At 37.4% G+C, this 24,988-nt stretch overlaps 1 protein-coding gene and 1 long non-coding RNA gene across 2 annotated transcripts; both read right to left on the bottom strand.

Annotated features, from left to right (window-relative positions):
• Window positions 1-4,614: 4,614 nt before the first annotated feature.
• LOC145209329 (uncharacterized) lies at window positions 4,615-6,951 on the bottom strand. Its single transcript, XR_013855066.1, has 2 exons — window positions 5,409-6,951; window positions 4,615-4,913 (listed from the first exon to the last, which is right to left on the bottom strand). It is a non-coding gene; the product is annotated as an uncharacterized LOC145209329 (long non-coding RNA).
• Window positions 6,952-8,358: 1,407 nt separating this feature from the next.
• LOC145209241 (cytochrome P450 2B11-like) lies at window positions 8,359-15,451 on the bottom strand. The gene is made up of 10 exons (XM_080079510.1): window positions 15,184-15,451; window positions 14,539-14,700; window positions 12,992-13,108; window positions 12,505-12,625; window positions 11,890-12,136; window positions 11,485-11,694; window positions 10,736-10,925; window positions 10,216-10,353; window positions 9,677-9,769; window positions 8,359-9,440 (listed from the first exon to the last, which is right to left on the bottom strand). The coding sequence occupies exons 1-10, from the start codon at window positions 15,392-15,394 to the stop codon at window positions 9,322-9,324; spliced, it is 1,608 nt and encodes a 535-aa protein (XP_079935636.1). The 5' UTR covers window positions 15,395-15,451; the 3' UTR covers window positions 8,359-9,321.
• Between the last annotated feature and the right edge of the window lie 9,537 nt (window positions 15,452-24,988).

Below are 24,988 nucleotides of genomic sequence, written 5' to 3'. Positions count from 1 at the left end.
AGCTTGCGTCATGCGTTTCTAACTTTACACAATAAAAAGAGTATACATGCGAATAAAGTTGCAAGAGTTGCGATAAAGAATGCGTCAGTTATTAGTTTTTGAAATGCATGGTTTGTTTCTTTTAACAACGCAAGCCTAAACGTTTTCTGTCCCATCCGAATAAACCGAGCCATATCACATCCTTGTGCCGTTCGCCTGCTATTTGGGTAGAGCTGCTAACACCATAACGAGAATCTACCTTTCGCTTTCACAAGGGGGCGTAAAGAGCTGAATTTTTATTTAGCGGCTATAAATGGGTTGGGTTGGGAAATATTTATATAAAATTTTTACATTAGTAACTCATTTTTTGGGTTAGTTTTATTGAATTTTAAGTGCTAATACCTTACCCCGACCCTAATAGCCCTAACCGTGAGCATTTTTGGAGATATAACCAATCAAATTTGGGGGTAGATTCTCGTTATGGTGTTAGTAGCTCTACCTGCTATTTGAGGCATGACGGAAATGATTGATTGTCTGTGTTATCATAGATAACTTAATTCACTAGATGCGCAACTCGTCTGCCGACCAAATATTATTAAAAGAATCTCTCGGGTGAATTAACACATAGAACAAGATGTAACTTTTATGTGTAGTTGTGTTTTGTTGATGTATTTTTTAAACATTTTTATTTTAACAAATCTAATTTAATTACCACGAACGCGAATATATTGGTTTTGCCTTCCTTCAGACGTTGCACGCTTGAATGAACAAGTACACATTTCGTGTGCATTGGTAAGAACATACACATATTTTGCCCTCTTGTCGATAGTTTTTTGAGCTGCGACGTTTAGTTTGATAAAAATGTTTTAGTTTTTGGAATTTTCTTAATAATATCGTAAAAAAATGGCAATTAACCTTATTTATGTAGCAAGTTTGGACTTTGAATTTGCTGAATTGGACAATTTGCATTATGTGTACCACCTTGCTATATATGGGCCAGATTGGAAAGAATGCAATATTTTGGATTTCCCCTTGTAATCCGCGCAAATTTAGGCTTTTTACGTGTAATCTGGGCAAAAAAATGTTGTCCGCGCAACTTAGCACAGCTTTCGTAGGTAACTATAATAAACTTTCTTTAGAATTTTATATTTTCGTTTTACAATGAAGTTCTATGTCATCACAAGCCTTATTTCGCGAACAATCCACGTAAATCAGTCAAGCACATCAAAACTTACCGATCGTCACGCTTGAAATAACATTTCTATTTCGCTAACGTAGTCGTTAAAAGTACATTTATCTTTATTTTTAGGACGTTGTTTGACTATTAAAGTGACTGTCGGCTGGGCAAGTTACATAAAATAATGTTTTCTGTATGACAAATGATTAAAAACAGTTAAGAGCAGTTTGGCAGTCAAAAACTATCCCCACAAAACAAATCAACAAAATGTTTGAGTCGTTATGAAAATGAAAAATTGTAGAATCTAGCAGAACAGCGGCGTGCGCAATAGAGCAAAACTGAAGATTCGTCGTGTTTATTGCTTTATTTAGTTGTTCTTTTCGTCGGCTGGTTAGTTTTGCAGGCGTTACATACAAATTGCGTTAATCGTTAAATCTGTACTGACCCAGTGGGTAGACAATTAAACACTCCGTGTATCTGACTCTAATAAACAAACAAACTATCACTGTCGAAACAAACCTAAAAAAGACGCAAACTGGTTTAACGTTCCCCCATTATATTTCAATAAGGCATGCCACGAAAACGCCTCTTGCGGCTAAACACGCAACACAAAAGTCACCGCGCACGAATCAACTGTGAGACATCAATTCTAATGCGTACTCTAGTCACTTAAGGTAGCTTAAGGTAACTTAAGGTAACTTTAGATAACTGATTTTTAGTTTGAAACACGTCGGTCTTTATAGCGTTCAGGTCATATAGTTGTTATGCGGCATAGTTATAAAAACGCACGCCCGAGAAGATTAACTGTGTTCTAAACCGTAATTATTCTTTAAATTGCTTATAGAAGTGTCAAGTTTAACATGGCTGGAAGCAGATTAAGACGTTGCTTCACGTTAACACGTAAGGGGATGATAAAACGATAGCCTTAAGCAGTAATTGACCGGGGCAGCAATAAGTAAAACAGGTTTAAATAGGTTTAACAGCCGGTCAAGCTTTTGTGTAGAAAAAAAGCGAGTTATGAACGGTTTTGACCGGGCCAATGCTACGTCACAACAATTACATGCAAGTTTTAAAATTAAAAGTCCAAAGTCCGATGTATTTTGAATTAAAAGTCCAAGGTCCGATACAAATCCACCTGTCAATCAAAAGTCTATCGATCCGCGCAGAAAATTGTAATTCCGCGCAAAAATCCGCGCAATTATTTTGACGAAAAAAATATCCTCCGCGCAAAAATAAAACTTTCCAATCTGGTATATGGGTTGCCATTATGGTGTCTGCATTTATGGCCCCGTAGTCAATAGATCCAACTAAGTGGCCTTCCTAGAATACCAATTGTGTTTTTTAGGATTGTGTGATGATATGTCAGTTCAAAAAATTATGTGTAAAATTGCAACTTATACCTGTACTACTGTAAAGTACGTGATGATGGCAATATAAGAACACCACTGGTTCTGAGATGATTATATGCTGCTGAAGCTCTAGCAAACAACTCAATTACCCAATGAACCACATCAGGGTGGTACTGTCTCCGATTAATGGTCTTTGAATAATGGATTTTTACATTGCATTTAAAAAAAAATGAGGCTTGCCACTCATTAGTGAGTGTTTTTGACTTTCAACCAAATCCTGCAGATGGGAAATGACACATTACTGTTACAAAATTAAATGAGAAACATTTGAATCTGCATACCAAGATATCCTAATGAATTTGGTCATCCACTGTTACCAATTCTTCTTCACTAGTTGCACTGGATTTCATTTGCTGCACTCTGTTGCGTTCCATTTTTTGCCATACTTTGCACACATTGTACACATTACCGGCCCTTTTTCTGTTACTGTGTTTGAATGTTAGTTGATCTAGTTTTAAATGTGTTGCCATATCTACTGGCTACTTTGCAGTGAGGTGAGCGAATTATGGTTGTGCCTGTCAGGGCGTTGCATGCTTGTATGACATGTTTGTTAATATTCTTGTTTTTCCTGCTTACTCCAGTACAAATTTTAAAGTTATCCAACTCCCCTGTAATGATGTAAAAAAAAACAATAAAAGCCTGATGGTAAAAACTTTCTTGTTTTAAAAGCAGGTGTTATACTTAAAAATGCATTTAAAGTTGATTTCCTCAATGGAGTAATACCCAAGGATAGTGGTTTAACTCGCCATCCATAACCTCAACATTGCTTGAGATGCAAAGTCTACCACAAAAATTATAACATACAGAAACCCAGATTAATTCATAATAAACATAACTGTACCTTATGTATGCTTTAACAATTTTATTTTTGTATTGTTCTACCATAAAGTATTTGCCTTTTCTAAAAAATGACCACTATTCTAAATGTTGTACAACTTGTTGTTCAAAATGAATTGTTAACTTAAGAAGTGCGTACTAACTTTCAGCTGAGGACCTAATTGTTTAAAAGCTTTCTCAACACTTTTAATGTTGTGGTGTTTAACTTCTGAAAGAACCTTTCTGTCAAATGGTGCTTTTCTGCTTGTCTTGGCCACAACAAATGATTTTAGCTATAATAAACATGGGCAATGTTACCAATTTTGTCCTGTACTGCTGTTTAGGAATTTTTTTGGATGGCAAAAAGCATCCAAGCACCAATTTTTAACTTTTTTCTGCAACCAATAATCAGCAGATCGTTTTTTTCAAAGTGATCTTCACATATGAATGCTCTAAAACAGTGGTTCTCAAAGTATGGGTCGCGACCCAAACATGGGTCGCGCAGGGTCACAAAATGGGTCGCGCTGTGGTGATTCAATTCTGCCCAAACGAACTTTTTCAATTTTCAATTCTCAATCATGACTGAATTATTGTATCATAGGCATTTTATGTTGCTTTATCTTAGTAACCTTGGAGTATTGCAGCATAAGTAAGTGGTTTTCTGAGAGTTTTGATAGCACCGTAGCCAAATACAGCCTCGCTCGACAACGCTATACAGCAAAATGAACCAATCATTATAAACATACAGACAATAGCCTTCCAATTTTCTATTAGGCACACGGCGATTGTAACACGTTAGCACGAGGAATGATAGGAGGTTAATCATACGAAACTGAACTTGGAAAGTAACAACTATTCATACAAAAATAAAAAATCCATTTTTGTTGTTTGAGGCTTGGGTCGCAAGATGTTCATAAAGCTCAGATTTGGGTCGCGGTCAAAAAAGTTTGAGAACCACTGCTCTAAAAGAATTACTGTTTGATTTTGACAACAGAAGTGGGTTAAAAGGAAATTAATATTACGTTTTTTTATGAAGCATGTATTATGTCTCCCTTAGTTGGGTCGCGCAATGAGAGCACACATTTTTGTAAATTGCTGTAATGTTTCTTCATATCAGAGTTGCTTTGAAATTCAGGATTGCAAATTTTAAACAAAGATTTTTTGCCATTGGCTGGCACGGTGTGGCTAACCTAGCTATTACACAGAAATACAACTAAATCACAATTACGAGAATTTAGTCTTGTCCATGGTATATTTAACATACAAATTCAATCAAACAAAAACGGTTAGTGATCCTTTTAAAACACACAATAAACTTTTAAAAACGAATAAAATACACGAGATACATGACACTTACGTAACCTGCAAGTTTATTATCACTTCAATTCCAAAGTTATTTGACGTTCAATACAATAAATTGCATTTTTTTGCCAATACTTTCACTCTTCACCAGAGGTGTACGGAGTCAAAATTTTTAGACTCCGACTCCGTAAAAATTAACTCCGACTCCAATCCTGCTCCTGATGAAAGACCTAAAATCAGACTCTGATAATACTCCGGTGTCACTAACAATCCTTGTTCTTACTTTTTAAGTTAATATTACCAATAAGACCTGAAAATAAATGAACATAAACTGAACAGAAAGAAGGAATAACACTCGTTGCAAAGGTAATTGAAGGTATAAATCACTGTGGTAGTATCAAGCAAACCAAACTGTTTTTTTTTCAAGTTATTAACACCAATAAGACCTGAAAACAAATAAACATTGAAACTAAAAGAAACTGAACAGAAAGAAGGAATAACACTCTTTGTAAAATGTTTTGCAACTGAAAGTAGAAAAACCACTCCATAATTAAGAAAAATGAAACATTCCTGACAAAAATCCTGGTTCATATGATAACAGTGTAAATGGTAAGTAAACATTGGCAGTAGCAATGACAGGACAGTGCATTCACAGCTTTGTAAGACATTCATAGAAAGAAAAAAAACATGCATAAAGAGAAAAAAACGATAATGAAAAAACTTACTGGGGTGGCATTTTTTGAGGATGAAAGTAAGTTTGATCTCTTTTTTGCATGCAGTGTTTTCACAAAAACTAAAATCACGTTCACTTGGATGCACTCGAGAAGCCATGTTTTCACTATTTAACAACAGTCAAAAATGCATCCAAACTTCACTTTGTGCACCATCGTTCTCTTTATCCACCATTTTATTTTTGCTTATTCATTTCGTTAATTTTCAAGATCAATATTCATGGTTGTTCACTCTAAACTGTGATGCTGCACTGTACACTGACATTCCATGTCCAAACTGCAGTCGAGTCAAAACAATTGTGTGAAACAGGGTTGCCAGGTACTGTCAGCTGGATTCGGACAGTATTTGTCTGAAAATCGGACATTTTAGGACAAAAAAAAACGAGAGCGTATAATTCCTAACAAGGTATCAATATCGAGGTGCCAACTGCCATTTTTTGTGCGTTTACGTTCCCTAAACTCATAAGCGCCGAGTTTTACACAAATGCAAAGCGGGGGACGTAAAATATGACGTCACTTATGCGTGCAACCACAACAACGGAAATCCAAACTTAAAGCCCAACAAACTTCCCATGTTCGAAAAAAACGATATGTTTGATAATATCTAGTTGACAAATGCAACACGTTCCAATTGGGTTGATCATTGGTTTCGCAGCGTTTAAAAGTGTTTCGTCAACTTGTTGCTTAATATCACCTTAGATACCCATTTATCACAACAATGGCCATACATTCACTGGCAGACAATTATGTGTTTAATGTCATAAACAAGGTACTAACCAAAACAAGTTGCACTTTTATTTAAACCACGTTTTGTCGTAAAAAAAGGTTTGCAACCTTAAAAAAATAGGAAGGAGACAAAAATTTATTCAATCAGCAAAATTCGGACATATTAGGACAAAAAACTAAATGTCCTAATGATTTTTAGGCGTCGGACACTGCATGTGAAATTAGGCCAATTTATCGTTTTTTGTCCGATTTTTAGGCCACCTGGCAACCCTGGTGTGAAAGCATTGTATTTGCAAGCAATGCGATAGTAAGGTTAAAGGTCAAATACATATATCCTATGAGGGTAAATAAAAACATTAAAAAATCACCAAGACGTTGATGAAAGTAAAATAGAAACCGGCTCCGGCTGATTTAAAATAATGTAAACTCCGGCTCCGGATAGACTCCGGCAAATTTTGGCAAACTCCGGCTCCGGTTCGTGTACACTCTGCTCTTCACCCATTGCCCGCCATTGTAAAGAAGCCAATGTGTACTGGTTCATTCAAGCGTGACCTGTCTGAGCAATTTCGCCGACTTGGTAAGCACTTAATGTAAAGCGGCAGGTCCTGAGTTAAGGTGGCTGGACACAGACTGCGTATTCCGTCAACGTGCGTAAACGCATGCGAAAAACGCTACGTAATCTGACGTGAACGGACCGAATTTACGTTCCGAATGTGGCTGCGTTTGGTGGTATACACAGGATCCGAACGATGCGATGTTTCGCTTGAATGCGTCCTACTCCAAATCAGTTGTTTGGCTGTTCGAAGCAGGAACACCGCAAATTTTTTGCATTTGGGTTATTACCGTGGTGGTGGGATTTTAATATTGCTGAACTCGAACACACCGACCAAAAAATGCATTTTAATATGTTTTTATTTGTGGATTAGTATTTTGGCCTTTCTCAGGCGTGAGGTTCTCTTCTACTTTTGTGTCAAGAAAAAGACCCGACTGTTTATCAGGAAACGCCATTAAAAAGGAATTTGTTCCACCCAATACTTAGCCTACTGGATTTAAATGATCTTCTTTCGCTCTTTTTAAATGTTTTGTATACATCTGAATCGAAATGATTAACATTTTGTTGACTTTTTTTCATTCTAAATTATTCGGCAGTGGGTTGTGTGATTCCTTGTTTGTCAGCATAGACATTCCTTTACAATTGGTACGGAAAGTATGGGCTTGTGTAACTTTTTGACTTGAACGTGAACGTGAAGTGCGTACGTGCGCTTACACAACCTGAAGCAATAGCTACGTGACTGATTAGAGCAGTGGTTCTCAAAGTATGGGTCGCGACCATAACATGGGTCGCGCAGGGTCAAAAAATGGGTCGCCCTATGGTGATTCAGTTCTGCCCAAACGAACTTTTTTCATTTCATTTTTAAAGTATTTTTAATTCTCCATCATGACTGAATTATTGCATCATAAGCATTTTATGTGGCTTCATCTAAGTAACTTGGAGTATTGCATCATAAGTGGTCTTCTGAAAGTTTTGATGGCAGAGTGTAGCCATAGCCAAGTACAGCCTCAATCAACCACGTTGTACAGTAAAATAAACCAATCATTACCGCTTACAGACGATAGCCTTCCAATTTTGCTGTTACGCACATGGCGATTGTAACGTCATAGCACGGGAAATAATAGGACAAGTTAATCATGCGAAACTGAACTTGAAGATGTAACAGTTAGCGTTCAAGGATGAGTTAGTATTCGTACAAGGAAAAAAATACATTTTTGTTGTTTGAGGCTTGGGTCGTAATATGCACATAAAGTTAAGATTTGGGTCGCGCTCAAAAAAGTTTGAGAACCACTGGATTAGAGCAACAATCGGATTCTCTAAATTTTATTTAAACATTGGTTTCGCGTTGTAATTTGTTTTGTGGTAGCAATTGGTACAGAAATGTAATGAACGTTTGCTAAAAAGTAGTATGAACGATAAACGTTTACTTTTTATACTTTAATCACCGTCCTGACTTTTTTGGTCAGCATAGCACTGGACCCTGGATGGCTCATAACTGGCGAGTAGGAGGGTGGTGAGCTAACCTAAAATATTCACAGAAGTCAAGGTATTAACTGCAAAATGAACCGGACGATTCACATAACCACGGAGACAAAGCACGAGCTAACTTTGCCTAATGACTAATTCATTCCTGAAAAATGATAAAAGATGTTCCAAGCGTTTTTTGACATGGATTTAATTTTTGAATTCACGAAGTAAATTTGTTGGCGAATGGAAACAACCACGAGATTAGAACGCGCCAAAACAAACAATGTTGTGATGCAACAATGAAATAGTTTGAATACGAATTCTGAGGCAGAGCTGGGCCAACCAGTGGCACAATTGAACAATGCGAACGGAAATTCACAATTTAGGATATTTTTACATTATGACTTGAAAGGTTTACTGTTTAATTGTCTTTTGAGTTCTTTGTAAATAAAATATTTGAGTTGAGACGAAAACGTGAATTATAACAATTTAAAAAAAATATTACACAGAATAAAGAATTTGGACTGGCTGTAAAAAAATCTCCTAAGAAGCATATTAAATGACAGGAATAAATTGTTCAATCAAGCTATTTTTTCAGATTGAGTATTCACACAAAACAAAAATAATTACTGACAAACATGAGGAATTTGCACAAAACACAAACAAACAACAAAATAAATTAGGCAAAACACCAAGATTTCATGAAATATCGACAAAATTAAGCAAAGGATTAAAACCCGCAGCCCTTCGTCTTCAGTACGAACTTAAATATGGATCGAAGTAGATGTTAATTCATTGCAAATTCGCAACTTGGTATTTCAGGCACAGTTTTGAAAACAGTGCAAAAAGAGTTTGCATGTACGTATATAGTTTGAGGATCAAATAAACATGAAGATAAGACGTTTATCATTCTTAAATATCGCGTTTGTATCTTAGAAAAGCCACAAAGCATGCATAGTATCCATTGTATCGTTTACACCAACTGTGCTCCGGTCCCTGACTAATAAATTGTCTTTAGATCTTTTGTTTGTTTTGACAATCACCTTGTTCTAATTTTGCTACTCTTAATTTGCGCGCGAAGCCGTTCTGCGCTCCCGTGTTACGTCACAATGACTGTGCATGCAACCGTAGGAGATCAGTTGATCGTATGTTTTGCAGCGTTTATTTGGACTTGATGTATGTTGGCCGCTTTCGAACTTTCATCATGTAAGGTTTGCATTCCGCCAATAAACCAACAACATGAACCACTTCTGGTTTCATGGAAGGCTGCACAGTTTCATCTGCACAAAAAGTGTTTCCTTGTTTTTCGTTGTAAAAAATTTATTGCTAATTAGTATGTAGTAGCCTTTAAAAGGGCACATATTGCATTCATCATTGCAGCTTTGAACAAGTTTTAGTTTTAAAACAACAAATGAGATTATTTTTTAAACGTTACATTTGTTTTTTCGAAAATAACGAAGGACGCACAAATGTTATATTACTTGACTTCTAAACATTGACAGATTTTTTTGCTCACCAGGTGGCAGCATTTCGATATTCTGCAGAAGTGTTGCAATTGAAATAAATAAATCCATTCTCGCTAATGCTTCGCCAGCACACGATCGTTTGCCTGCAACATACCCGTGGAGTTAAAACATGAACATAACAATGTGTATTTTGGGGGTGCACAACCTGCGACTGCGGATACAAATTTATGCGGCCGTGAATATGGGTATTAAAATATATGTACTGTCGGTAGGTTGAGAAATGAATAAAATTGTTTTGTTGGATATTAGGCTTTAAAAACTTGTCTGAATGATTTTGAGGATTTTTGTGTGAAATATAACCCGTTTGTAACAAAAAAGTTGTCCGTATTATGCAAAGATCCGATTTAACCAAATCCGGTTTAAGTCGGGTTTACTGTTACCGGCTCAGTAGCCATATTGGTCAAACGTTTTTAAACAGTTTTAAATAAACGGGGCAGCGTATAAACGACAGAAGAGACTAAATTGCCTTCTGTATAATCTGATTGCACTGTGTTCTGATTTGCAACAAGAACACTATAAGCACACTTACCTATCCCGAATGGGAAATAATTTTGCAGAAGATCTTTGCGAAGTTTTCCGTCCGCATCAATCCATCTTCCGGGATTAAACTTTTCCGGTTCGGGAAAATATTTTTCGTCCCGGTTTATCGTCCAATTGTTGTACATTACTGCAAAAACATTAGTTGGTGTTACTGCAGTGTAAATGTGCAAGAGTCCGCCATTATTCATTTGTCAGTAATTTCTGCTTTTAAGATATACCTACTGGTAAAATGATTCTGAAAGTCATTCTCGCTTCTATTACCATTGTTGCAACGATTCCCACCTTTCATTATATATTTTATTAAAGTTGTTACAGTTGAGAAATGCTGCCAGTGTTGTTGCAATTGTCGCTTTATAAGATTTTTTTCTTGCAAGATTGGCTATTATTCTGATGAAGGCGTCTTGTATGCGACGTCGAAACGTCAATTATAAAAACTGCTGGAAGAGCAATACTCGTTTATACATTATGTCTGGCACTGCAATAGCTTATCTACTATCTCTTACGCTTACCTTCTGTATTCGATTTTACGTCAAATCCCCCGATAACTGTGTCTCTGCAGGTAGCATGGGCCACTAGAGGGAGTACTGTGGATATTCGCAAACTCTCGTGGACGATCGCATCAACCCGTCTCAGTCTGGGACGGTCGGACATGCTCGGTACACGATCTGGTCCGATCACTTCCATTATCTCCTCGTAAGCCTGTGGAAGCCAATGTTAGTTAAATGTTTTTAACCGTTTTGAACTCCTGTGATCCATTAGGTTTATGTGGTTATCAGTTCGAACCCAATGTCATTTGTTTATTATTCTCTAGTGAAATCTAAGTTTTAAAACATCGATGAACAGGTTTAATTTTTCAAAACTGAGAGGTGTATAAACAAGTAAACTGTGTGGAAAAAGCACGTACACAAAGTGAACATACAAACGACTAAACAAATATATCCGATAATATTTTTTGCTTGTATGTAAGTAGTTGTTCTATCATTGTCGCAAATTGTAATCGCTCCACACAAGCTTATAAACATGTTGTACCGTCAAATGCGGGTTTTAATGCTTTTAAGAAACATCCGACGAATTCGAATTAGTTTGTACTTTTTCCTTTTGACAATGCATCAAATAGAAGGCAGAAATATGTCAGTTTTTTTGGAGTAAATCAATTGCGTTTATCTTAAGTCCTGCTGCATTTTACCGCTCTTTGTCCCACTCTAATAGTGTAACCATTTTTTCAACCTCAGATTTAATTTCTTCAACACGCTCTTACCAAATCTTGTTCATGTTTGTTGATCACCATCAGTAGCACCATCCAGTTTAGGACGAGGCCGGTTGAGTGAGCTCCAGCCACCAGCACGTCCTGTATTACATCCGGGAGCTTTCCGTACGGCTTCGGTTCTCTGATTCCCTCACCATTACAACAGTTATTGTTGTTGTTGTGTGACGACATAAGGAGCTTTTTCTGGTCCTCGTCGTTGGCCTAAATACGTCAGTCCAATATTAAAAAAAACCGCTTTGATTTTGACAACTCCGAACAAACCGGAGTGCCGTTAGATAGCTACCATACGGCCAATGTCTTTACATCAGCTGCACCGACCAGACCTTATGGTGTAAAAGTGTGCACTGTGTATAGATCAAGTTCAGAAACTGCAAAAAAATGATCACAAAGTGTTACCTTTAGCCATGCGTCCACGAAATCTCGCGTTGCTTTGGTCTTGTAATACTTTCTATGCTTTTCCACTTGCTCGTGCATATAACTCGACAGCTCGTCCAGTTTCTGGCGGAAATGATTCATGCTGAAACCCGCCAGTGGGCGCAAGGGAGCGGGTAAAATGTCGTAGACGCTGGCGATGGCACACGTGTCAACCAGATACGCAATGGTGTTCATCAGCATCAGCAACTTCGGGTTATCGTAATCGTATCTGGAAGAAACAATAATGGAATAGTGATGATGTAATGGTATTTGCGTCATGTTCTGTGACGTCATAAAGTATGATTTTATTTGAATATTGCACGGGTGACAGTGTTTGTCCTGTCAAGTGGATTTCAAATGCACGCGCAGTTGACTGATTGTTTGCCTTGCATTTTTAAGTAACAACACACAGCAAGGTATTATAATGCATGAATGCTTTGTTAAATTACGTAAAGCGCACAATCTCTGTATAGCTTACTGGACATAGCGAGAGTACAGAAAAGTTACTGACGCGGGTTCGAATCCCACGAGAATGAACGGAATTATCACACACGTTTTGTAATACAGAAATGTTCTGACTTAACCAATTATACCAACCGTTTTCCGAACATTATCGAGTAGATTGTGTTCATTGGCGATCTCCTTAACATGTCACGTGGGTCAAAGTTTTTCTTCCCATCCTCACCCGCATCCAGAATACATTCAATCAAGTATTGATCTGAAAGTGCAAGGAATGCATTTAATAACCGAAACTCTCCAAACTTTGCTGATTAGGAGTTAATATTGTAACGTCCAGCAATCATGTACACATATTATTATAACACTTGCCTATCTAGCGTTTCACATCAATTAATACAAAGTTTTAAAGCTAAGCTCGGTGCAAGCACGTAAAACCTAGCGTGCGATGGATTCGAACCCACGACCAGCTACCCTAAATGAGTTTTACATGCTTAAGGATTTTGAACCTTTGTTATGGGATTGTTATTCAACATGTACTTCGAAGACCACGATGGGATTCGAACTCCCGGCGATCAGCTATACGGACTTAATTTGTTGGTGCATGAGTAAAATTCATGTTACTTACTTTCTTCGTATATCTTATCTTCCATGTATCCCTTCCCCATGCCGAAGTCGCGCAAGATGGTAAGAGTGCGCCGTCTAGTGTTCGACCATTTTTCGCAGTAGGGAAGCACAGATAAACCTAAAGTAAACAGAAGATAAATAAGTTTTCCCAACAAATTGATAAACGCGTTGAAGAATATTTTGTAAGAAACCTTAAAATACAAATATATTTTATATAAATTCTTATAAATAACACCCAGCTAATTAAGCTCTAAAAAGTTTTGTTAGGTTATACCACGATTTTAGCTCGTAACCAACGAATCGCCTTAAATGCCTTGTTTGTTTGTTATGCTGCAAATTTAAAGTGGGTCGTAAAGTTTCCATTAAATTATTCAGATAAAAAAAAATCTAAAAAAAATACAGTAACTTAAAGCTAAGAGAAAATATGGAGTGAAACTTTAAACGTCTTAAAATCATAAATATTTCGCCGAAATGGGAAACAGATTTGTACGTTTTTGTTGCCTCTAAAAAAAATATGTTAAGAAACCGCAAATGAGAAAGGCGTATTTCCTATTGTTCAGTTCAAACCGCATTTCCTACACAATGCGTGGAAGACGACCGCAAGTGGGAAACTCATGCAGAGAGGAATACGAAAGGGTGAATATGTGTCAGAGTGTCGTGGCTATATCGGTGGTCGTGTTTGACATTTGCACATCTGCTCCCTGCAACGTTTCCTCGAAAGTTCAGCAAAATCGGCAAATGATTAAGAGGGAGAATGCTAATTAAGGGACATTTGCTACCAGTACTGCGAAGTAACTAAGGGAGTCGTTAACCTTTTTTGACGATTTGCGGTTTGTTTTCTGAGTTGTATTGGACAATTATCGAACATGAACCACAGAGATTTTAATAAGATACTATAAATTGCGTTTTGTACTGTGGCCGTTGGCTGCGTTTCAGGGCACGCATTTTGTTCGGTTACCTTAAACGTATTCTATACAGACAAGCTCTCTTGCAGTGATGTTGTTAATTGAACTACTTTTTTAAGTCCGTGTATACTGTTGCCAAATATTGACTGTTGCAAATATTAAATAGCTTGTTTTTGCACATGTATATCGGGACAATGTGGCGATTCGACGACTTTTTATAGTCTAAACTCTAAACTGTAATGACAACAAAAAATTACACTGATGATGCCAACAGCGGTTGCTGAAGCGTCTGCACTATAGGATGTATTTCACATACTCAAGTTAAGATGTATTTCACATACTCAAGTTAAGATGTATTTCACATACTCAAGTTAAGATGTATTTCACATACTCAAGTTAAGATGTATTTCACATACTCAAGTTATGTGGTAGTTATTTTTTTAATGTAACTACTTTTCATGTCGGTTAAAAGTGTTTCAAATATTGTCCGTTGTAAATATAAAATAGAGATTAAAACGAAACGAGAATAAAAAATGATAACTACCTTTTGACGGTAAGACAACAAACCGCATCAAGTTGGCAAGAGTAGCATTGGTTTTTTGGTAAGCTAACATTTAATTGTCCACAAATATTGCTCTGTTACCTTTGAACATGCTTATGAAGCAATCTCTCCACTGACATCTGCTGTCAACATCGGGAGAGTTTGTCACAAAAGCTTCTCGAATCGTTTCCCGATCTCCCAACACAACACACTCTCCAGGCCCCAACTGGTAGCGGAATACATTGCCGTATTTCTCTGTCCAATCTGAGATTAAGTCAAGATTTGTTTGAATAAAATTGCAATAGTAAGTAGGTTTTTTTGCACAAAATATGCAAAAAAATAAAAATTTGAAAAGAAAAAATGTGCGGCGTAACGAAAGACTTTGCGGACACCGTGTTAGCTACGTAACTACCGAATACAAATAATATTATATTTTTGTGCGTTTAGGCTTAGGCAAGGTGCAGGTATTATGTTGGATAGAATGGGCTTGTTTCAAGCCTGGCTTCACACTTAGCCACTATCGTGTCGTTTATTTTGTTATAGTTTAGTGCATTTTTTTAACCTTTTTGAGCCACGGAGTATAATGTTAATTGGGGAAAACGATGTCCGTATTATTTATTCTGCCTTTGAAGACCCCCAAAAATTACCCTTACCGTACATAGTAATGAGTTTTTACTTTGTTTGCCTGTAGCTCAAAAAAGAATAACAATACGCGTTGTCCTTTAAAAAACAACTCATCCCACTCACCTTTAATTACTAGATGCGCCGGCTTTTTCAGGAAACTCGGGAAAGTCCCGAAAATAGGGTACCCCTTGGGTCCAGGTGGGGGTCGTTTGACCTTGCGAGTGTCACGTGATTTTCTCGCCCGAATCAAACTCGTCAAGGACAGAAGTACAAGCGCCGAAGCGATGTACCACGTGACAGGACTGCTCGACCAGTTCTCGATGAAAACCCTCATCGGTTATGACGTAACAATGCAGCTTGGCAAAACAGATTGTCTAATTCATTAATATTTAAATCTGCGTATAAATAGAACGTTTAATTCTTACGATTGTTATGCAGTATTTGTTGCGCAATCAATTCTGATGTAAGATCACGTTACACGACACTACTATATATTCTTTATCAGATTTGATTACTTGACTGCTATTTTTTTAATTGAGCCATTCTGGTTTTGGAGAAAGAAACTAATATTCTAGAAGTTGCATTTTATTTACCAAACCTTTTCGTTCTAAACTGACATTTAAAAAGATTTGTTCACACCTCTTTTGAGTGTCTATAAAGCTTAAAGTATGCATTATATTTTCTTACTCCTATCATCTACCTATATTACGGACAAGTGCCACAGGAGTTAAAACTGCGCAATAAATACGATGGTTTCATTTTTTCAACAAATTGTTCTCACGACGAGCATTTCTGTTTACGAAATGTCGGCAATGTTTCGCTCTTCGGCAGAAATCCACACTTTGGCGTCGTAGTTCGTTGACGCGCAAACAATACAACCGGGACTATGACGTCACAAACGATAAGCAGACGACTTTTATGTTTACCATTAACGAAGCATGTCGCAAAAGTTAGGCTGTTTTATCGCTCTTATCGATTTGAAGACGTCTTTTGAATAAAAAAATAGCTTCGAGATGTGGGGTTATGACGTCAGCAAGCAATGACATCACGTCATCTGTGCCGTGGCTTGAGATAGCAAAGATGTTTTTGTTGATTTTGTCTGCATTGTGTAAGTGTCAGTGTAAGTATTTTTCTTTCTATAAACTAATTAAACGTGCACAGAAAAAAGTCAATCGCAAAGCCGGACAAGGCGATGTCACAACTCGATTGACCCTGAGACTGTTATTTCTGCAAAAGAACTGAACTCGGAAATGTAACGTAACGTAAATTTGTTGCTACAAGGTAAAGATATTTTACCTTGTTATATAGTCTAATGTTACAAACATACAGTAAAGCACTAGTCGTTGCTCCAATTTCACTATCATAGATATCCCAAGTAAAACGACTATTCCCAGCCTTAACCCTGCGGTCGAATGCAAGATGCTGACTGTTAAGCTATGCCTCTGAAAACAAACTGTCTTCCTTCCTTGAATTCGAAGCGCAAAACAGTTGCAAAGTTAGCTGTCTTCAAAACTCCCCGACGAAGCTGAGCATCAAGAATAACCGATTAACGAAAGTGTGACGTGATAGTCAGTTGCCTAGCAACGATATCCGTAGAAATCACCGGGTCTCTCGATTGGTGAAAAAATATTTTGACAAATCATCTATCATCTGACCCGGTTTAAATGTGATGTAAATTTATGTGGAGGTCAGTTGTATGGGTTTTCTGGTGATGAGTCATAGTTCGTAAAACTTGTGTGGTTTTGATTTGAATAGCACTTAATGCTGTGTTGTAGTTGGAAAACGAACACCTACAAACGCTAGATCAAAACAAAACTCTCAGTGTGCGTGTCTGCAATATGTTAAATAACAAACGCTCTAACAGCTATAATTGCAAAACAATTTGGAATGATTACGATAGCAACGTATCTGACACAGGCATTTCGCTTTTTTGTCCAATGAGCGTCTAAAATGCCCTTCACCAGTTTTTTTATCCACTGTTGCCAGCCATGAAAGTGTGCTGAAAGAGACTTAGCCCCGAGATGTTGATCTTTACATTGTATCGATCATCCCATGCTTCAGGGCTAAGTGACCGAAAATAGGTGTGCATGACAACGCAAGTCTTCCGTTTGTATCTTATTTGCTACCAAGGCCACTCTCCCCAAACGACACTAAAGTGTAAATTATTTGCTTAAATGTTTTTGTTTTAGCATGCAAAGTGTACCAGGAACAAAACTGTTGTTAACAAGTGGGCTGCAACTTACAAAGATTAGGAAACACTTGGCAAACAACCTAGAAATTGTAAACACATCGTCATTTTACTTGCTGCAGAGTGAGATCACGCAACCGTTGCCTGTCTGACCTTCTATTTCCTGCTTTTGTTGTTGTACGCCGCTCTCACCACGTGCGTCTACGCTCCACTGCACACCGGTGTGACGTCATGTGACACTACGACGGCTGACGTAAGCAAGGCAGTGAGTCACCGTGCTTTGAGCTACTGTGTGATGCTTACACGGGAAAGGGTTACTCGTGTAAGCTAGTTATTGAAAACACGATGGTTGGTGTGCGCCCGGCACAGTTTCTCTGGACGAGTTTACAATGATGTTTTGAGTCTGGCGCTATTTTCTCCACACCACTGCCGGTGCGCGTGCACCCATTGTGACGCCATAAACTGGGTCGCGCGCTTTCCGCAAATAAAGGTTTCAAAAGTCCACTTTGGTAGAAAACAAAACTCGAAACGGCTACACAGTGTGTTTAATCTACAAGAAACTCAATTACCTTGGTCGCATAGGCCCAATTTTGCAATGCCACTTTCGTTCAAAACTTTTCGTACAAAGGTCTTCGCAAATATACAACAAGTTAAAGATATGCCAAGCGTAAATTCTTTTGTTGCCGAAAACTTTAGCTGAACCTTAATATTTCAAATATAACTTTCAAAATTCCCGACATTAAATGCGATTTCCCAACTTCGTGTATCGACAACGTGACAAACACGAATCTTGCACAATTTTCAATCCAAAATCAATTAAAGGTTTGATGGAAATTGTCGGGAAATACGTACAATTTATTGGCAATTAATAACGCTCCAAATATGGGTAAAAAGGGTCGTGAAAAAGCCCAAGTAGATCATGTATAATTTTACATATCATCAAAACGCAGTACACGAACTTTTAGTTATGTGAGATATTTTGCACAGCGTACTTTTAGGATCTTATAACTTATTTTAATAATAGAGAGCGGAAATCGTGCAATGATCGACGATTCGTCAGTATCTTACGCTGAAATGCTTTATAAGCTGTGTTAAGCCGTATTACTAAATGGTTTCGGTGTTTCAGTGACTTTTTTCATTTTTCGGTAAATATAAGTCTTGGCAAATCTCATGTAGACTCTTTGTGACAAACAAACCTCAATTGAATTGACGCTTTTAGGGGTTTTAAAACAAGCGTTTTGTGGCCAGTAAAACAATTTCCCTTACTTAAATACATTTACGGTTACATCAAAGAGTGCTAATAGCTTGAGTTTGTTATGGCCTACATAATCAAACAATAACGTCATTAAGAGGAATAATGCTATTTGTAAATACGTCATTAAGAGGAATAATGCTATTTGTAAATACGTCATTATGCTCAAGCAATTCTTCCCGTTAACAAAATGTTGACCCGAAAACGTCATCGCTTCAATGACATTGTGAAACCCAAAATATTATCACAAGCTACTTGCTTTCGAAACCAGAACACAAATGACTCCCAGTTTCGTAACACAAAGTATTTAAACTACTCCCTGTAACAAGATCAGACCGTGAGCGAAAATCTTGAATATAGTCTCAACGCTGCACACTGTTACACGTTTATACAACAAACACCTTCGAATAACCTTAGTATAACTGACTTTACGAACACCGATTTACTAAAATTGGCCGCAACTAATATCAGTAACAGGATGTTTGCTATCCGTCAAAACATGCACGACAGGCTTCTCATTCATGACCAGGCAAATGGACCGACCGCTAGTGAAGTATTGAGTCAGTGCACAACTTGCCAATATGCGGGAAACGAAAATACAGAATTTTCCAAAACTGGTGCTGCAGTTTCGAAATCCAGAAATGTACATAGAAGTAAGGAATTTCCTTGTTAACCACACAGCACCCAACTCTTTCAGAAATAAAACACTGTTTAAACGGTCATTGCGTTTCAACGGTCTTGGTTACAATGTGCAACAAAAATACATATTTAAAGTAATTCACCTACACTGGAATTTCAACTCTCAACCTTGCATTCCAGAGTTGCGTGATGTTTCTACTGCCAACACTAACTGCACTGTTTAAAACAATAAGCATACTGGGTATTGCGACCTGAAGCGCCACGCTTATTATAGTTTATTACATTTTATGGCGCTTCTGTTTATGCCATATTAACAACTTCTACTTAATCGATTGTCCTTTACAACCTTACATCATACTTCAAACCGCCATTCAGCGAATCTGTAAATTTCGACTACTGAGAACCTGAACTTTATGTCTTAATTGTTACTAGCAACCGCCATAACTGCTAGTGCCTAATGAATACATCTATTGCTTATTAACATACACAGATTAGTCCGGCAAAATTTTAACTTGTATAAAACAGTTAATGCTGGTAGCACGGCCGCCTTTACATTCCGCTTCCGTATTTCATCTCAAAACTAAACCATCATCTGAAACAGAATTTCGGCTGAGTGAGAGCGGTAGCGCTTTCTGCGAGAAGTGCCAGATGAGCGTGATGCCAGCAGACTGACGCGCAATTAAATAGAATATGCGCACCATCGTATGACACGCGTTACATGCATGCTTACAATCTGACATATCATCATCTGGCAATAACGTTTGCGAATAAGCCTCAGCCAATTGAAGTACCAATATGTGGCCTTTAACTGAGTCTGCAAAAATGTAAGAAAGTCAGACAACATTTGCTCCAAAGATTGCTCTAAAAAAAATACTTAATTCCTTCCCATTTTCGGTGTAAATTTATCCTTGTACTTTAGTTTCTTTATGCGTTACGCCTTCTCTCAGCTAAAAAACTCAGTCAGAAAAAAACAAACAAATTGTTTTCCAAAATTTGGGTTTGTGACATGTAGGGTCAACTAGTAATTACTGCAAACACGGCCAGGGCGATTTAATCTTTATTATGAAACCCTTAACTTCTGTAGCACTAACTTACGCGGATTATAATCTAACTGTTTTGAAAACATGTATTTGGGCTTGTAGCTGACCTTGGTTGAAACACCAATGCCCAACTTGCGGAAGGGGCTTTGAATAGTCGCGCTAGTTCGACATATGGCAGAACATCTATTTAAATACCGAGTAACCGAAACTTCTAACTTCTCTAAAGTTACATAACAACGCCTTATTTGTAAAACATAGAAACCAAGCGTACAAAATCTCAAATAAAACACTACATGACGAGTGTGTGTGTCAGTGTCCCACTTCTAGTATCTCCACAAAGCGTCGCCTCATGCAAAATACGCGTTGGGCTTTCCCAAGGAATATAAACAATGGTCTAAAGGCGCAAGAATAGTGGAAACTGGCTCTGGTCCTGCCCAATTGTTATGTGTATCTCCATTCAGTTGTTAGCTTCCTCACATGAATTGGGAAAGGGCGTCCTTATCACGACCCTGCTCTTAATATTTGCCTTGTTTCTTTATGGAATTCGTCACTGCGTGAGCAATATAATACTGTATATGTCACTAAACGAGTTTCTATTCTTTTTGGAAACACTTTTCCGGCAAGACAATTGATTAGATTGACTATGAAACTGTTTTACATACAGCAGGGGTGGAACACGAGGCCACATAAACTAACTTGTCCGGCTACGCAAGTATATGTTTTAAAATCGGCCTATACTAGCGGTACTAGAGGAATATAAATTTTTGTGTGTGTAACATTTGTCTTGTGAAACCACTCTAATAAAGACTAAACTGGCGACGTTAAGGCAAAAAGAACCCGGAATGAGACCGACAGTAGCAACGGTTGTGTGCTCTTGGCCTATTGCATCTATATTTTTACAATAAAGCAAAGGCACTAAATCTCGTTGCAGTAAGTCTTATTTGCTCCATCACTATAAGCAGGAAATATAAAGCTCCTGCTTAGTTGTGACCACATGCACGCTGGGAAGTTTTGAATGATGTAATAAATAACAACCAGACCGGTTCAGCTTTTGCAGTAAACAAAACTGGGAGTCCTGATATTTAAGTAATTTAAATTGGATCATGCTATGTGCTTTTAAGTCGAGGGTCAATTGAATGTAAGCATATTTCTATCACGTTTGTTATGTCTACATGTTGATCCAATACCACCGCAGACAGTTGGTCATGTTTGCAAGCATGCTTGTCCGTGTGCGACTTCATGTCACCAATAAACCACACAAGTTTGGAAAATATTAACTTTAACAACAACACAAATGTGCCCTTGATTAATCTGTTACAAATATGCATTATTTCCGTTTCGTAGAACAAAAACAAACTATGTACGCATCTGTTACACAATTTTAACTGAGTTCTTAGTGGGGTGAAAAAGTTGTTTTAAAATATAATAGTGCTTCAAGATATATTGATATAATTCAACTCAAAGACTACATCATGGAGTTATTACTTTTATTTTCTCAGCTTTGTCACGGTTATTAGGCTGGCGTGTATTAAGCTAAAGCGAAATGTTTTTTGTGTAACGTGCGATAGTTTAGTTATCATGAAGTCGTGTATGCTCTATAGCAGCAAACAGTTTCAATAGGATTTTCTTGATTAAACATCCTAAAACAGAGCTAAGATGAACATAAATTCATAGCTGGTATAAGCCCTGAAGTGTTCATGCAGACGATCACGGCACACTTATATTTAAATCAAGACAATGATCGGTTAATGTTATACATCATCCTTAGTATTCTATCGGAAGCGTTCTATCTACTATGTATCTCATAAGTCATGTAGTCAACGTCACCTGTTACTTAAGAAGACCTTTACTTAAGGATGTTGAATGTTTTAACAATAGACCTCCTCAAATCCGGTAACATGACGTCACCAGGATGAGTTACACCAACAATTTTTCTAAAGTAAACCTAACATGTTTTTGTTACGCGTGAACTAATGATGGCGAAAAAAGAATAAGAAATACTTGGAAGTAACGGGCCTTGTGGTGAACAGATCAACCCAAATAAATGTTAAAAGCGATTTTCGAATTTCTGAGAGATGGTTACATTTTATTTTAGTGGTTTGGCAAGAAGATTTGCTCTTATCCAAACTTTCCTTTTTTAAATCCTAAAATTCCTACATTTCCTGCAAATTTCTTTGTCATTGCCACGTCGCCCTTCAAACCACTCCAATTTACATTTTGTTGGAGGTTTTATACTTGCACAGAACGCAAAATTCAGAGCCATAAGGGTAAATTATTTACTAAATTATAAGGGTAAATTATTTACTGAAAAAGTTTACCAATAAGTTTCACCCACCTTACGCGTTATAACAGTTTAGCATACAGGTACAGTAGTGCTAGCAACCTGGTTCCAAAATAAATTTCCAGCAAAATTGTACGCCACAAGAAGACTGTTTAGCATGAAAGAACACTTTTTTTTCTGCCGCACAAATAGGTTTGAAGTTTGTGATTATAACATTGCCTAATTAGTTTTTACTTTTTCTGCAACAACATTATGTCATGTACACTCATTTTGCATCTAATCTTGACTGCCATGATGCCTTTATATTCTAAATTAAATATACTGAAAACTTTAACAATAAATTCGATGGAGCTTCCATAGGAAAGATGCATCCTGTTATTTTTCCTCTCTAGAGCCGCGAGTGGTTGGGTCTGGATGCTGTTGTTCTTTGCAACCTACGTATCCTTTCACCCAAGCCTCCTCACGCGCATACAGCTATATGGTGAATGCAAGTTTGTGAAAACATACAAGTCGCCATTGTAACAAGGTTTACGGGATAAAGACCTGTTTTAGAACCCCAATTTTATTGCCTCATCGTAAAGGCAACCTGCTAATAGCTATGATTATAGCGATGCTGCTACTTAACGCGACCTGTTGTTTAAAACTTAGGTCACTAAGGTCCTGAGAGTCTGAGCTATTTTTTCGCTAATCGTGATCATGAGGGCAAACAAAAAATACCTGGTCTATTTTTAAATAAAATCCAAATTCGTTCTAAAATTAGTTGTTAACCTACATGCATAATACAATCTGTCAAGACCATTTACAGAATAAGTGTTTGTTTATTTGACAATGCTAATCTTTCTACCATTTTAAATATATTTTGACCTATACTCCCTAACTTTCAAAACAACAGTTACGTCAAAAGCACAAGCTATCATCTTTTGGTAGGTAAGGTATGTAGGTTGCACTTTAAAAATTCGTACGCGACCTTCTTAACAAGGAAGACTGATACTTGTGTTAGACTTTTGATTGAAGCTTCCTGGCTTATTTGACAAGGGCCATGAAAATCAAAGTATTCCCACACAGAAGGAATGAGAAATATGCTTGCTGCAAAAATACCCCTGTACATTGTGCACAACACTTTCATTGTTTTAGCACTAAATCATCTTTATTGGCAATAACTTTAGTGAAGAAGCGTATGAGACAAATAACGGGATTACAAACAGACTACAAATGACCCTTTCCAAAATCTTGCTATAGTTTTTAGAGAGTCAACCTTCTAAATACAAACAATAAATAAAACTATTGCTGATTCGAAATGCACTAGCAAATAATCTACCTGATATTTACCACAGCCTTGCATTTACATTTCATACAATGACTGACTGACTTTAGTTCTGCAACTAATACGTCATAGTCATCCCCTATGTCGTCACAAGGCAAACAAACAATAACAACAACAATACAAACAGCAGTAGTAGCTTGACACATGCGTTGAGCCAGCAGCAGCAGCACACACAGTCTGCGGTTCCGGCTTCAGCAAACCTCTGTAGCGTATTTACCACGTTGCTGCGTTTTCACTACGTCATAGAGGCGTTCCGGAAGCTCGCGATGAAAGGTTTAATGACGCTTCGTTATTTCTGCGCCTTGATTATGTTCTACTGCAGTGATGATGTGTCGCGCAACCGAGCGTACGTTGCCAGGTAACGATTGTTGACGTATTTTTGTAAACAAACGTACGTGGATGCTTTCGACTTGGTAAGGAGTCTTATACGACAAACGTGTTACATTCGTGTTTCGAATTGTCAAAAATGAAGCTATATATTTTTTTAATATGTATCATTTTCCTATGGCATCAGACAATTTGTATTAATAAATAAGTTACCTTTGAAATTAAGCAAGCCTGCATTATACAAACATATGACTAAATTATATAAACTATTGCTGCCAGGCATAATATGGAGTTTTTAGAGCTCTTATGGCAATTGTAGTTTTATTCCGACGTTTCGACGCTCGATACAGATCGCCTTCATCAGTCGGAATAAAACTACAATTGCCAGAAGAGCTATATAAACTTGATAGGATTAAATTACCTAATAAGGAATAGTAAGCACGTGCTGAAGGCATCAAAAAGGGGCATATCAAAAACGTTTTGTAACCGATATTTTGGTAATTTTTTTGGATGTACCATGTCAAATCAATATACAAGCTGTTGCTGCAAGGCGTAATATTAAACTTAAAGAGCTATTCTGACAATTGCCAGAAAACATGTCGAAATTTTACTAAAGGTGCTGCGTACGTTTTTAATGAATCGAAGCCCATCCACTCTACTGTCATGACCCGCCACTGAATGCTTGGAACCAAAATCTTGGGCCATGAAACGATCAAAATCTGTCCCTGATCAAACAGTGTATTAAACACTATTTGTTTTTACTATATTGTTAATAAGTTGGTGTCACTAAACCCAGTAACGTGAGACGTAACACACAGTTTTGTTTTTCAAATCTCTTGTGCGCTTTAGTGGAATTAAATGCAAAGTTAATTCCATC

Source organism: Phallusia mammillata, chromosome 1 (assembly GCF_965637545.1).
Source record: "Phallusia mammillata chromosome 1, kaPhaMamm4.hap1.1, whole genome shotgun sequence".
NCBI lineage: Eukaryota > Metazoa > Chordata > Ascidiacea > Phlebobranchia > Ascidiidae > Phallusia > Phallusia mammillata.
The sequence above is the reverse complement of the archived record's forward strand: the minus strand, read 5'-3'. Positions and strand labels throughout refer to the sequence as shown.